Source organism: the organism of the source record quoted next, unplaced genomic scaffold (genome assembly GCF_019419815.1).
Source record: "Pyrus x bretschneideri cultivar Hongxiangsu unplaced genomic scaffold, Pyrus_bretschneideri_v1 Contig13, whole genome shotgun sequence".
Classification (NCBI taxonomy): domain Eukaryota; kingdom Viridiplantae; phylum Streptophyta; class Magnoliopsida; order Rosales; family Rosaceae; genus Pyrus; species Pyrus x bretschneideri.
In genome coordinates this window covers 3,719,855-3,732,391 of record NW_025999424.1, presented here as the reverse complement: position 1 = coordinate 3,732,391, position 12,537 = coordinate 3,719,855, and the positions used below count along the sequence as shown (strand labels likewise).

Genomic DNA, 12,537 nt, shown 5'->3' with positions numbered 1-12,537 from the left:
AATTTGTAATTATTGTGCATACTATAAATTAAAGAAATTCTTAAATTTATCTGCGCAAACCACGTTGTTTGTTGGCGTTAAAATTAAACATGATACTCAACAATATTGATGAATGCTGATCCATAAAAACCTCTAAAGATATCTCCTTTTTTTTGTATGCCATCCAAGAAATGACACGATCGCCGAATCCAAGAATTTCTCTGCACATTTTTACCACTTCTAAGTTCAAGCAATAAAATCTACTAATCATTCACAGTTACTATGCGGTTCAATGTACTAATTTGGTCTCAACTCCCCTTATTCCGGTGAGGAAGCGGAAAAGACCGAAAAGGACGACACACAATCTTTATACTTTTGACCTTGGCAAGACCACCCCGAGACTACTTCCGTAATTTCAGACCTCGACCTTTTCCCAACATCTCCGCAAGCAAAATCCTCCGTCGACTAAAATAAAATTCCCAAACAATCCTTCCGTACGAAGTCAATTCACGAGTCATCAGCGGGAAGCTTCGATAGTTCGCACGGTGCCTACGAGGGCATTTTCGTAACTGAAGCTTTGAGACTCTGTTCGCAGTCGCACACCTAAAATCCCCGAACTTTAGTTCCTCCACCGCACTTTTCCCCGCCATTTGCTTCCTCAAATTCTCCTTCCCAAATCTAGGGCTCCGCAACTGAAACCCTAATTCTCTCCGATATACCCCCGGGTTCCAGCGTAATTACGACCCCTGCCACCCCGCAACTTCATCATTCTCCCTACATGCCCTTGCGGCGCCGATTGCGAACTCACCGGTTGAGCAATCGATGAGTTATCCGGTAGTCACTTCGAGCTCGAGCTCCGGCTCGGCTCACGGAGGCATCAGCCTCTCCAACACGGTGCACTCGGAGGTCGCGCCTTGCTTGCCTCTCCCATCGCTGCCGGTGTTCTGCGGCGCATCTGATCACCTCCGGCTGTTCGACGAGCCGAGTCGGAACAGCGCGTGGCTGAACCGCCCTGACGCAGCTGTTGCGAGTAGGATTGCTGATCTGCTTCGAGAAACCGACGTGTCGTACTTGTAAGTGCTTTCTGTGTTCCACGCCAGCAATTTCATTTCCAGGTTTAAATTTGAAATTTGATTGTTAGAAGTGCGCGATGTTGCATTTGAATTGTGATTTTTGCTTCTTTTCTAAATTACGATTTGAAATTTGACGTGTTTGATTGTTGCTGTGTGCTACTATATTAGAATTTTGAATTTTCCCCCATTTTGTGATCGAGTAGGTTTTGTTTGTTTAAAATTTAAGTAATTTGAAGAAAATTGTAATCGTTATTGATGGAATTGGCTCTCTCTTTCCACTTTTAACTGAACTAACAGGCAGCTCAACGTTTTATGCGTAATTTGGTTGTGAAATGTGCATTCGGAGGTTGTGAAACGTGATGAGGTTGTGAAATGTGAATTCGGAGGCTTTCTTCTACTTTTAACTGAACTAATTGTGAAATGTGATTCGGAGTCAACTTTTTAATTCGTAATTTGGAATAAAGCAACCACGTGATTTGTTCGTACTGAGTTAAACTGTATTCCAGGATCTTATTTTTTGACTAAAAGTCCAAGTGATCAGGGAACTGGGCTGATACAAATTTCTACTGAGTTCTATTAGTTACATTGTTTAAATTTGGTTTGAATTTTGCTTTTTCTATTTCCGTGTTAGTGTTCATGTATGGTATCATGCACAGGAACCTTAGGGAGGATGCTGGGGCAGTTCCATACGGTTATGGAGAACCTTTAAAACTTCACGATGTAGTTCTTCAGTACAATCCAGAAGCCTTTGAGTACAATAGTCCAGGTAAACCGAGTATTTAGTCACTCCATATCTGCTTTTATATTTTCAGTCATGCTTTGATTCAAAATTTTCTTTTAGATGCTACAGTAAAACCTCGCTAAAGTAATACACACACACACACACACACACACACACACACATATATAGGGAGCACACCAAAATGGTGAAGCTTTCAATATCTCTAAAATACCCTCCCTAATTAGTATTCTAAATAAAACAATTTAATTTAAAAAAAAATTCAAACTAAACATAAATAAAAATTACAAATAATAATAAAGAATAAGATGTAAAAGAGCAATTGCCACACGCTCTGGTACTCTATAAAGGAATAACCTCTGCATAAAAAATTCTGGTCCTTACTTGGGACCAGTTATACTTACGCATAGGAATAAACTCCACATTGTAATAAGTTATAATTTATTTTGCCCCATCACAAGGAAATACACCTCCATGTAGTAATAATTGTCAATGTTTTAGTATTTAGAGTTGACGCCAAGTCTTTTACCCTCTGGGTACGCAATACTTTGTCAACATGGGATCTTCTTGTTGAAGCCAAAATGTTTCTAACTTCTCAAGCATGTTTACAACTTCTTGGCATGAAACTTTTGGTGTTTCCATACTGTCATATCCTCAGGAATCCAACATTCGTTAAGAATAAATAATATTTTTAACTACACCTCTATTAAGTAATTACCTCTTTAAAGTTATAAAATTGATTTGTTCCCAACTTTATGACTATATAGAGGTTTTACTGTATTTTTGGCTTCCTACTTATTACTTAAGGTTTCTGCATAGCTGTTTTGGCTAGAACTGAAAATGGCAGGTGTTCTTGTTTTCCCTGAATAAAATAACAATATAAGCAATATATAAATCTATTTTCTTGTTAATATGCAGGGAGATAAATGTGGCAGCCATATTTTCATTATATAAACAATAAGCCTTTACATAGGTTATAACATGATTGAGTAATGCAATCACATCTCTGGTGCAAGAAGTTTTGGTGACAATATAGACTTACTTAATGCATATGTAGATTTTACAATAATGATAGACCGAATATATATTATTCACTGAAAACAATAACAAAAATCTAAGTAACATGTCTAGAAATGAGAAATCATATCTTTTTTTGTACGAGCGAAAATATTGAGTAGTATGATAAAATAGTAATAATAATTTTTTTTTTTGGTTTCAAGGCACAAGTTGCAGAAGTTAGAGTGCTACTTGATATTTTTACACTTACCAGACAGAGTAGCTTCATTTAAGCTCAAAATTTATTTTCTTTCTGGATGATGCACTTTTACTTCATTGTTGAAAGGATACATGCAAATTTCCAGAATTTCCAAGATCATTTTCTTTATTCTTTGTATATGTTAGATGCACAGTGAATAAATATCTATAGGTATTACACATACTATTTAGTCCGAAGAAGAATTAGTTGTGCATTATAGTGTTTGTTCTTGTATGAATTTATGTTTCTGTGCTTATTGTTTCTTGCACTGTTCAAGTTTCGCAGGTCCTATTAAGGGGCAAGTGCCTGTTAGTAGTACGGTAGCTGACAAGAAGCCCTTCAAGCCTAGTATACCTATACTAAAGCCTTCTCAAAGGGACTATTCCGTATCTGACAATAATCAGCTCAATGATATTCCTCCTAATGTATGTGTGTATCTATTTGGCAGTTAATACTTCCCCCTCCCCCTTCTTATTTAATAATCTAGAAGATGAAACTGCAGGACATATCTACACCATCTTCTAGAAAACCCAAATCCAAGAAAAAAGCTAGTGATGTTATGTCATCAGTGGCACCAGATTCTGCTGAAATTCAAGGTTTTTCGGCTTAAGAATTCTCTCTTCCTCTCAAACACATTCTTCTTTTAATATTCATGTGAGTGACTTATCTTAAAAAATATTGTTTAGATGCCGCCATCAGAAGCTTTTGTGAGTTGGTGGAGGAGTTCTGTGGCAGAGCTGAAATTATCAGTGATGATCGGGAAGAAACTGAGTGGTTATCTATGCCTCTTTCGGATCTTAGAGTGCTTGCAAATGAAATAATGTCTCTTCGAGCAAAGAAGCTTCTACATTTGGTTCCTGTAGATACTTTTGTTAGATTGTTAAGGATTTTAGATCATCAGATACATCGAGCTGAAGGCTTGACTATAATTGAATATGAGCAGGTGAGCTTGTTTTATGTTCTGCTTTCTTTCTTGCATTTAGCATGTCTGTCAGGCTTCATTTTTAGCTTCTTGCTTTTGTTTAGAAAATAGTTTTCACTTCTTACTTCTCTTTTGGGCAGTGATTACAATTGGTAGTTTAATTTATAAATTTGTTAGCAGTATTTTCGATATTTATGCACTCAATTCTGCACTTGGAGTTTTTACTGTAAAAGTATTTGTGATCATGTTCATATCTTACTTCTCTTTTTTAATATGTCAGTCAAATTCAGATGTGGTTTCATCAATACAATGTGCACTGGAGGCCATTCACGCAGCATTAGCAGTAATGGCTCATAACCAGATGCCAAAACAACTATATAAAGAAGAGGTACATGCTAAGATGTTAACTCTTTATTTTACATTTAGTGGAGGTCCCTTATATCACATAATTGTAAATTTATCTTATGATTTTTTATATAATTTTATATTATTTTTTTATTGATTACCGAAAGGACTAGTAGTTTCTAATTTTGTTCCATCATATCAGATCATTGAAAGAATTCTGGAGTTTTCCAGGCATCAGATAATGGATGTCATGTGTGCTTATGATCCATCATATCGTGCTTTGCATAGGCCAAGTCAAAATGGGTTGCTCGAAGGTTAGTTTTTCTTGAACAGTTGTGATTTCCTTAATCCACTACACTCATATGTTTCCATAGTGTTTTCTTTGCCTATTTTCATACAATTCTTCAATCTGCATGTGAAACCATCTTCATAAGTTCTTTTTATCAGTTTGCCTTTTCAGGAGTGGGTTGTTCCAACTTGTTTGATTTGAGTAACAATGTTTTCCAATATATTGACAGTTGAGGAAGATGAAGAGCCTGATGCTGAATTTGGCTCAGCAAGCAAGAAGAGACGCAGTATCAAGACCGTGAAAGTGCAGAAATCCTCATTTAACAGGTATGATTATTGATATTCTGCTCCTGGCTGTAGGATTTTTTTACTAGATCCTTATATAACAAAACTTAGGTGCTGCCTTTCCCTTACATCTTTGCCTTGGTAGGGTCTCTGCTGCTGTGAATAATATTCTTCAGAAAATGTGCACCATTCTTGGTTTACTCAAGGATTTGTTGTTAATAGAAAGGTTATCAGATGGTTGTATCTTACAACTAGTGAAAACATGCTTCACAACATTTATGGTGGATAATATCCAGCTCTTGCAACTGAAGGCCATGGGTTTGATCAGTGGGGTACAGATCTGCACTATTCATCTCCTCTTGGCAGCTATTGTTTACACATACCTGTACATATCTTCATGCACATGCATTTTGATGTTATCTACTCTGAAACTTGTACATCTTCATTGTTGGTGGTACAGATATTCTATTCATACACTCAGCATCGCACATATGTGATAGATGAATTAATTCAGTTGCTTTGGAAGTTGCCAGTCTCAAAGCGAGCTTTGAGAGCCTATCACCTACCTGACGAAGAGCAAAGGCAGATTCAGATGATCACTGCTTTGCTGATTCAGTTGGTTCACTATAGTGCAAACCTTCCTGAAACATTAAGGCAGGAATCAAGTAGTAATTCTATCTTAGAACTCTCTGTCAATGCCGATTATCCAACTAAGGGTCACGAGGCAGCAACAGAGGCATGTTGTCACTTTTGGACTCGTGTACTTCAGCGCTTTGCTGGTGCAAAGACTCAGGAAGCTTCAGAGTTGAAAGTAATGATGGAGAATCTTGTTACTGATCTCTTGACAACATTGAATTTACCTGAATATCCGGCTTCAGCTCCTATTCTGGAGGTAAAATATGTGTGACTTGTCTGGACTGTAATTTCATTGGTTGTATTAGTAAGTTGCCATTCTGAAGTAGATTTAGTTGCAGGTTCTTTGTGTCTTGTTACTTCAGAATGCTGGGCTGAAATCTAAAGACGTAGCTGCACGTTCAATGGCTATAGACCTTCTTGGCACAATTGCTGCGAGATTGAAGCGTGATTCTCTCGTTTGCAGTAGGGACAAAATCTGGATACTTCAGGAGTTGGTTAGTGACGATGGGGTTGATCAGACATATCCAAGAGATGCATGCTCAGTTTGTTTAGATGGTAGGGTTGAAAAAAATGTCTTTGTTTGTCAAGGTTGTCAGAGAATGTTTCATGCTGATTGTATGGGAGTGAGAGAATATGAAGTTCCAAATCGAAGTTGGCACTGTCAGATATGCCTCTGCAGGAAGCAACTTCTTGTTTTACAATCCTACTGTAAGTCACAATGCAAAGATGAAGGAATAAAGGATCGAAGTCGTTCAGGAAGAAACACTGAAGTTGCTTTTTCAATTACGAAGCCTGAGGTAGTCCAACAGATGCTTTTGAATTACCTTCAAGATACCACATCAGCTGATGATGGGCAGCTCTTTGTTCGCTGGTATGTACTCGTTTAACTTCATTCCTTCTTTATTTTGTGGTTCCATTGTTTCCATAGTGAAGTTATGCTTGTTTGTACAGGTTTTATCTCTTGTTGTGGTACAAGGATGATTCGAAATCACAGCAGAAGTTCATGTACTATCTTGCTAGACTGAAATCAAAAGAAATAGTTCGGGATTCTGGGACTGGTTTTTCATTATTGACAAGGGATTCAGTCAAGAAAATTACTTTAGCATTGGCACAAAAAAACTCCTTCTCCAGAGGGTTTGATAAGATTCTTCATTTGCTTTTGGTCAGATATCTTTTCTATTGACTCCCTGATTTTTCATGTAATAAATCTCAATTTTGACATTTTAGTGGATTTCAGGCAAGCTTAATGGAGAATTCTCCTGTGATCAGGGCCAAGGCTTTACGAGCGGTAAATGAAAACTATATTCTTGAACTTTTAATCCTCGAAATGGAGAGATTTAATATTCATTTTATGACTATGTTGACAGAATTTAATGTCTTATTCTCTTAATACGATATACAGGTCAGTATCATTGTAGAAGCTGATCCCCAGGTTTTAGGAGACAAACGTGTTCAGTCAGCTGTTGAAGGAAGGTTTTGTGATTCCGCAATTTCCGCTAGAGAAGCAGCACTGGAGCTTGTAGGAAGGCATATTGCTTCTCATCCTGATGTTGGTTTGAAGGTGTGCACAATTGAACTCTCATCCTACTAACTTCTTCGTACATGCTCTATTAACGCATGTTGTTTAATCATTACCATTTTCTCTCAGTATTTTGAGAAGGTTGCTGAGAGAATTAAGGATACCGGAGTAAGTGTTCGAAAGCGATCTATCAAAATCATACGAGATATGTGCGTTTCAAATGCAAACTTCTCCGAATTTACAAGTGCTTGCATCGCTATCATCTCCCGTATTAGTGACGATGAATCAAACATACAGGTAATTGTGAAGCAATGAGTGTGTTGCATTAAGTTCATTGACATGTAAAACCAGTATACAAAGTTCTTTGTTCTTGACTAGGTCCAGTTTTTATTCTTTTCCTCTTCCACAGGATATTGTTTGCAAGACATTTTATGAGTTCTGGTTTGAGGAACCTACTGGTTCACAAACTCAATTCTTTGGAGATGGTAGCTCTGTTCCATTGGAGGTGGCTAAAAAAACCGAACAGATCGTTGAGATGTTGAGGAGGATGCCAAGTCACCAGCCTCTTGTGACAGTCATTAAACGCAACTTGGCCCTTGATTTTTTTCCACAATCAGCTAAAGCTGTTGGGATCAACCCTGCCTCACTTGCATCAGTACGCAAGCGCTGTGAGTTAATGTGCAAGTGCTTACTGGAAAAGATATTGCAGGTACTTTTCCCCGATATTTTTGACATGCTAAAATGATTTGGTTGATTATTTGAATCTGAATGTGTAGAAACTCTTATTTTTCAGGTAGAGGAAATGAATATCCAGGAGGTAGAGAGGCGGGCACTTCCGTATGTGCTAGCTTTGCATGCATTCTGTGTTGTGGATCCAAAGCTTTGTGCGCCGGCTTCTGACCCTTCACAGTTTGTGGTCACTCTTCAGCCTTATCTAAAGAGTCAGGTAAAATGCATTTTGTTATAATGGTTCCAATGTACCTTAGAGCACCCTTAGAATTGTGTTTTGGATTTTAAAGTTATTTAATTCCACATTTTACTTTTGCATTTTATCATTGGTTATACGTGTTCTGAAGAGCGGCCTTCTAGGACTCAGTCTTGTTTCTCTCTAAATAATATGAAGCTAGATGCTACCTATAAGAGATCTTAGGATTTTCTTCTGCAAAAGATTGTTCATGCTCTGTATTGGGAATTTGCGTGCTCACGCTGTCTTTGTTACAATTCATTTCTCTTTTTCTTTTTTCTTTTTTTCATTTTGATTGAAAATGCAGAAAGATACTAGTAAAGCAAAAATCATGCCTGCCTTTTGAGTTGGTTTGCTTTGTGTTCAGGCTGATAATCGAGTGGTTGCACAATTAGTGGAGAGTATAATCTTTATAATTGATGCTGTTCTTCCGTTGGTAAGAAAGTTACCACAAGCTGTTGTGGAAGAACTTGAACAGGACTTAAAGAACATGATTGTTCGGCATTCCTTCTTGACCGTTGTTCATGCTTGCATAAAGTAAGTTCAAGTTCAGGCTTTCGCTTTCAGACAATTGTCTTTTATTAATATATCTTATGCCGATTTGGATGCCTTCTAGATTTTTTATCTTCGTCCTCACTACAGGTGCCTGTGTGCTGTGAGTAAAGTGGCAGGAAAGGGTGCTGCTATAGTGGAGAATCTTATCCAGGTGTTCTTCAAACGTTTGGATGCTCAGGCAGTAGATAACAAGCAGGTCGGTGGATTAAGTTATGTGTAAATGGATTATGTCTTTAATTACTTAAAGTGTATTTTCAATGTTTGTTGCTTGGATCAATGTTTCTTCCAGTTACCCCTGAAGTTTGAACATCGTCCTTGATCTATTAAGGGATGGTAAAGATACCTTATATTAAATTAATTATCTTATTACATTGGATTGGTGGCCCAATTTGAAGTTTTCCTAAGAGTTATGCTTGTGTACGTAATCCTTCAAGCACTTCATAGGCAAAATGATATGTGAATTTATTCTTCTAAAAGAGTTTGATATGAGAAATTACAGTTTTGCGCATGGCCATGCATTTATATAGTTACTCGACAGGAATTTAGAATGAACCACAATGGTGAATTTGCAGATTATGCTGCTCAAGTATGGCTGTCAATCAAGTAAAACTATGAGTAGAAACCTTAAGCAAACCTTCCATGTCCTATATGCTACAAATTAGGATTTACTGATTGAGTAATTAACATATTCCTTGGTTCTTATTAATAAATTTGTTTCTTTATCAAAAATAATAATTAACATCGTAATAGTTCTGGGGGTGCATTGTTCAGACCCGAGTAAGGAGCAAAATTGAGACTTTGGTTAAAGTTGAGGCCCTCTTTTCGGTATTGGGTAGCTGCAGTATTGATTGCTCATGCAGGCAGTTATATGTAGGACTTCTGTAATATTGGGCTGCAGAGTGAACTTTTAGTGATATTGCTTTCATGAGGCAGCATGTTGTCGGGTTTTATGTATCAAGAAATTACTCATGGGGGAGTTTTATGTTATTGTCGTATTTTGAGCTGTTTGCATCTTGGCTTTTAGCTTTAAGCTCAAACAGAGAACTGGTTGGTACATATACATGTAATTGGGCTTCAAATTTTGACAATTTGCAACCTTTGCTAATTTCAGCAAGTGGGGCGATCTCTTTTCTGTCTTGGATTGCTTATCCGTTATGGCAACTCTTTGCCCAGTAACTCCGACAAAACAATTGATGTTGTTAGCAGTCTCAGCTTGTTTAAAAAATATCTTCTAGCGGAGGATTTTGTAATAAAGGTTCGGTCATTGCAGGTATGAACTTTTTAATTTACTTTTTCCTAAAAGCCTAGCTTGATCTTGAAATGTGCAAGGCCTGGTTTTATAATGGAATGTAGTGATGTTGTGTTGTAACATTTGTAGGCATTGGGCTTTGTTCTAATAGCTAGGCCCAAATATATGTTGGAAAAAGATATTGGGAAGATAGTAGAGGCAACATTCTCTTCTAGCTCTGATGTTCGCCTTAGGGTAAGATAACAGTGCCCCTTGATTTCTACTACAATGTCAGTCTGTATACTAATCATTTTTTTGACCAGATGCAAGCATTGCAAAACATGTACGACTATCTTCTTGATGCCGAAAGTCAAATGGGAACAGATGCGGCTAGTGATAATGTGATTCATTATAATGTGGAAGGCGGCAATGCTGTATCTGTTGCTGCAGGTGCTGGAGATACTAATATCTGTGGTGGTATAGTTCAGTTGTATTGGGATAACATGTTGGCAAGATGTTTAGACCTTAATGAACAAGTTCGCCAATCTGCAATTAAGGTGTGTATTGGGCTTCTATTTTCTGTTACTGGCTCCCTGTGCGCATTATTTTCTCTCTACGATTGTTATTTATATGGAGAATCAGAATCATGTTGACAACTAACTCCCAAGAAAATTATGCTGTGGAAAGGATGAGATGTATTTGAAAATTGAAGAGCAATTTTACGTCAATTTATTTACTTTTTCCTAATATAACTGCAGATTGTTGAAGTTGTACTGCGGCAGGGGCTCGTACATCCTATTACATGCGTTCCATACCTTATTGCTCTCGAAACAGATCCACTGGAGGCCAATTCGAAGTTAGCTCATCATTTGCTGATGCAAATGAATGAAAAGTATTCTCCTCTCAATGCTTTTTGACTTGCCATATCTTCTATTTTTTGCTTAGGTTTGCTAATCGAAGGATCATTTTAGGTACCCTGCATTTTTCGAAAGCCGCCTGGGAGATGGCCTTCAAATGTCTTTTACTTTCATACAGTCCATTAGTACTAGTTCTGAACATGAGAACAAAAAAGTTCAAGCAAAGGCTTCTGGAAATGCGAAGGGAAAATCTGATAGTGTTTCTCTCGCACAAGGCAGACTTGGGGTTTCTCGAATCTACAAGCTTATTCGTGCTAACCGGACTTCAAGAAACAAATTTATGTCTTCGATTGTTCGCAAGTTTGATAATGCTAGCTGGACACCTTCAGTAGTCCCTTTCCTGATGTGAGTTTAATCATTGGTGTCAGTCTTGGAGTTCATGTATTCTGGATGAGGGTGCTGACGTGGAAGTTAATTTCTTTTTACAGGTACTGCACAGAAATACTTGCCTTGCTACCCTTCACAACACCGGATGAGCCGCTTTATTTGGTCTATTCTATAAATAGAGTAGTACAAGTTAGGGCTGGGGCACTCGAAGCAAAGCTGAAAGCTCTGACTTTGCATTTGTTACAAAGAGGTGCATCTCATGGCAACGGCATAATTGAAGATGGCTCAGCTGCTCGGCCTCTTACGGGAGGGATGGCATCATTGGACTTGAATGGGACAGTTCAACAAGAACCAGTGTTTCAACCTGTTATAAATTATATGTCAACGGAGTGGAATGGTACATTACAACAAGAGCCAGCATATCAGTCTGTCTCCAATCAAGCTACCCCGTTTGAGGCAAACATGCATGTTACGGGCTCTAGCAGTTCCGGTGGCTTCTCAATAGATGACGTACAGAAATTCCAGGTATCCTGTAGTCCTGTACTAAATTGATTTTTCACAAGCCGGAGAAAAATTTCCTTGAGATAGACTGTTATTGTCATTGTTAGGGTTTTGCTGCTCGGTTAATTTTCATTGATTATTCTTATGTTTTACGTGCTTTTGTAGGCGGACTGCCTGGCAGCTATTGCAGTGCAGCTTCTTTTGAAACTGAAGAGACACCTAAAAATTGTGTATAGCCTGAATGATGCAAGGTGCCAGGTAAGCAATCACTAGATAATCATAGGAAAATATATTACAGTGGGTTACGAACTTCATTTATTATTTTTTTGTTATTGTTTGTAATTCCTCTTTTGAACCAGGCTTTTTCTCCGGGTGAACCCCCTAAACCGGGAGAAGTACTCTCGAGGCAGAATGTTCCTTTTGACCTCAGTGATACGCACACCAATTTGCCTACAACTTATCAAGAATTGGTACAAAGATATCAGGTACTGTGAGCTGTGAGACTCTCTCTGGATGTTAGCAACCATGTCCATGCATAAATTCTTACCGATATCGTTGTTGTACAGGAATTCAAGAATGCATTGAGGGAGGATACGATTGATTTCTCTACTTACACTGCAAACATCAAGAGAAAACGCCCGGCCCCAAGAAAAGGACGGAAATCTGTGGCTGGAGACGATGAGGGCGATGATGATGATGAGGATTATTCAGGTGGGGCTCGGAGGCCGAGTAATATTGGAAGGAGAGGTGGCTACAGTGTCAGAAGTCGACAGCGGTTATAGTATATGACAGGTAGGCTAACTTGTACATGTTGTAGGAGAAAGGAATAGCAATAGCCGATAGGGGATAGGGGATGGTATGATGAGAGCTGAAAAAGTAGATTTCTGGAAACCGTAGAGAAATCCGGAAAAAATAGATTTCTGTATTTTGTAATTTGCCCGAGAGAGCGTATATAAATTGTATTTTTGTGAATGAAATCATCTTTTTGTGTTAAATTTTAAATG

At 38.0% G+C, this 12,537-nt stretch overlaps 1 protein-coding gene across 2 annotated transcripts; it reads left to right on the top strand.

The window, feature by feature from the left end:
• The first annotated feature begins 556 nt into the window (after window positions 1-556).
• LOC103950989 (sister chromatid cohesion protein SCC2) lies at window positions 557-12,528 on the top strand. 2 transcript variants are annotated; one of them, XM_048579009.1, is made up of 28 exons: window positions 557-1,052; window positions 1,709-1,818; window positions 3,332-3,471; window positions 3,549-3,642; window positions 3,733-3,989; window positions 4,249-4,356; window positions 4,516-4,627; window positions 4,832-4,928; window positions 5,032-5,218; window positions 5,347-5,778; window positions 5,861-6,393; window positions 6,474-6,684; window positions 6,760-6,810; window positions 6,925-7,083; window positions 7,171-7,338; window positions 7,451-7,750; window positions 7,835-7,987; window positions 8,373-8,542; window positions 8,648-8,756; window positions 9,672-9,830; window positions 9,939-10,043; window positions 10,112-10,345; window positions 10,547-10,680; window positions 10,760-11,050; window positions 11,134-11,557; window positions 11,699-11,791; window positions 11,893-12,018; window positions 12,100-12,528. In XM_048579009.1, exons 1-28 carry the CDS (start codon window positions 802-804, stop codon window positions 12,313-12,315), a joined length of 5,424 nt encoding a protein of 1,807 aa, XP_048434966.1. In that variant the 5' UTR covers window positions 557-801; the 3' UTR covers window positions 12,316-12,528. The 2 variants fall into 2 exon arrangements, with proteins under 2 accessions (XP_048434966.1, XP_048434967.1); XM_048579010.1 differs by lacking the exons at window positions 557-1,052; window positions 1,709-1,818; window positions 3,332-3,471; window positions 3,549-3,642 and having other exon boundaries at window positions 3,861-3,989; window positions 4,259-4,356.
• Window positions 12,529-12,537: the final 9 nt, after the last annotated feature.

What these genes read in the sequence shown, in the direction of transcription:
- LOC103950989 (XM_048579009.1), top strand. Translation starts at nt 802, where the DNA reads ATGAGTTATCCGGTAGTCACTTCGAGCTCGAGCTCCGGCTCGGCTCAC. An exon ending in CTTTGAGTACAATAGTCCAG is followed by an intron (nt 1,819 to 3,331) that starts GTAAACCGAGTA and finishes CAAGTTTCGCAG; the next exon opens with GTCCTATTAAGGGGCAAGTG. An exon ending in GGGCCAAGGCTTTACGAGCG is followed by an intron (nt 6,811 to 6,924) that starts GTAAATGAAAAC and finishes TACGATATACAG; the next exon opens with GTCAGTATCATTGTAGAAGC.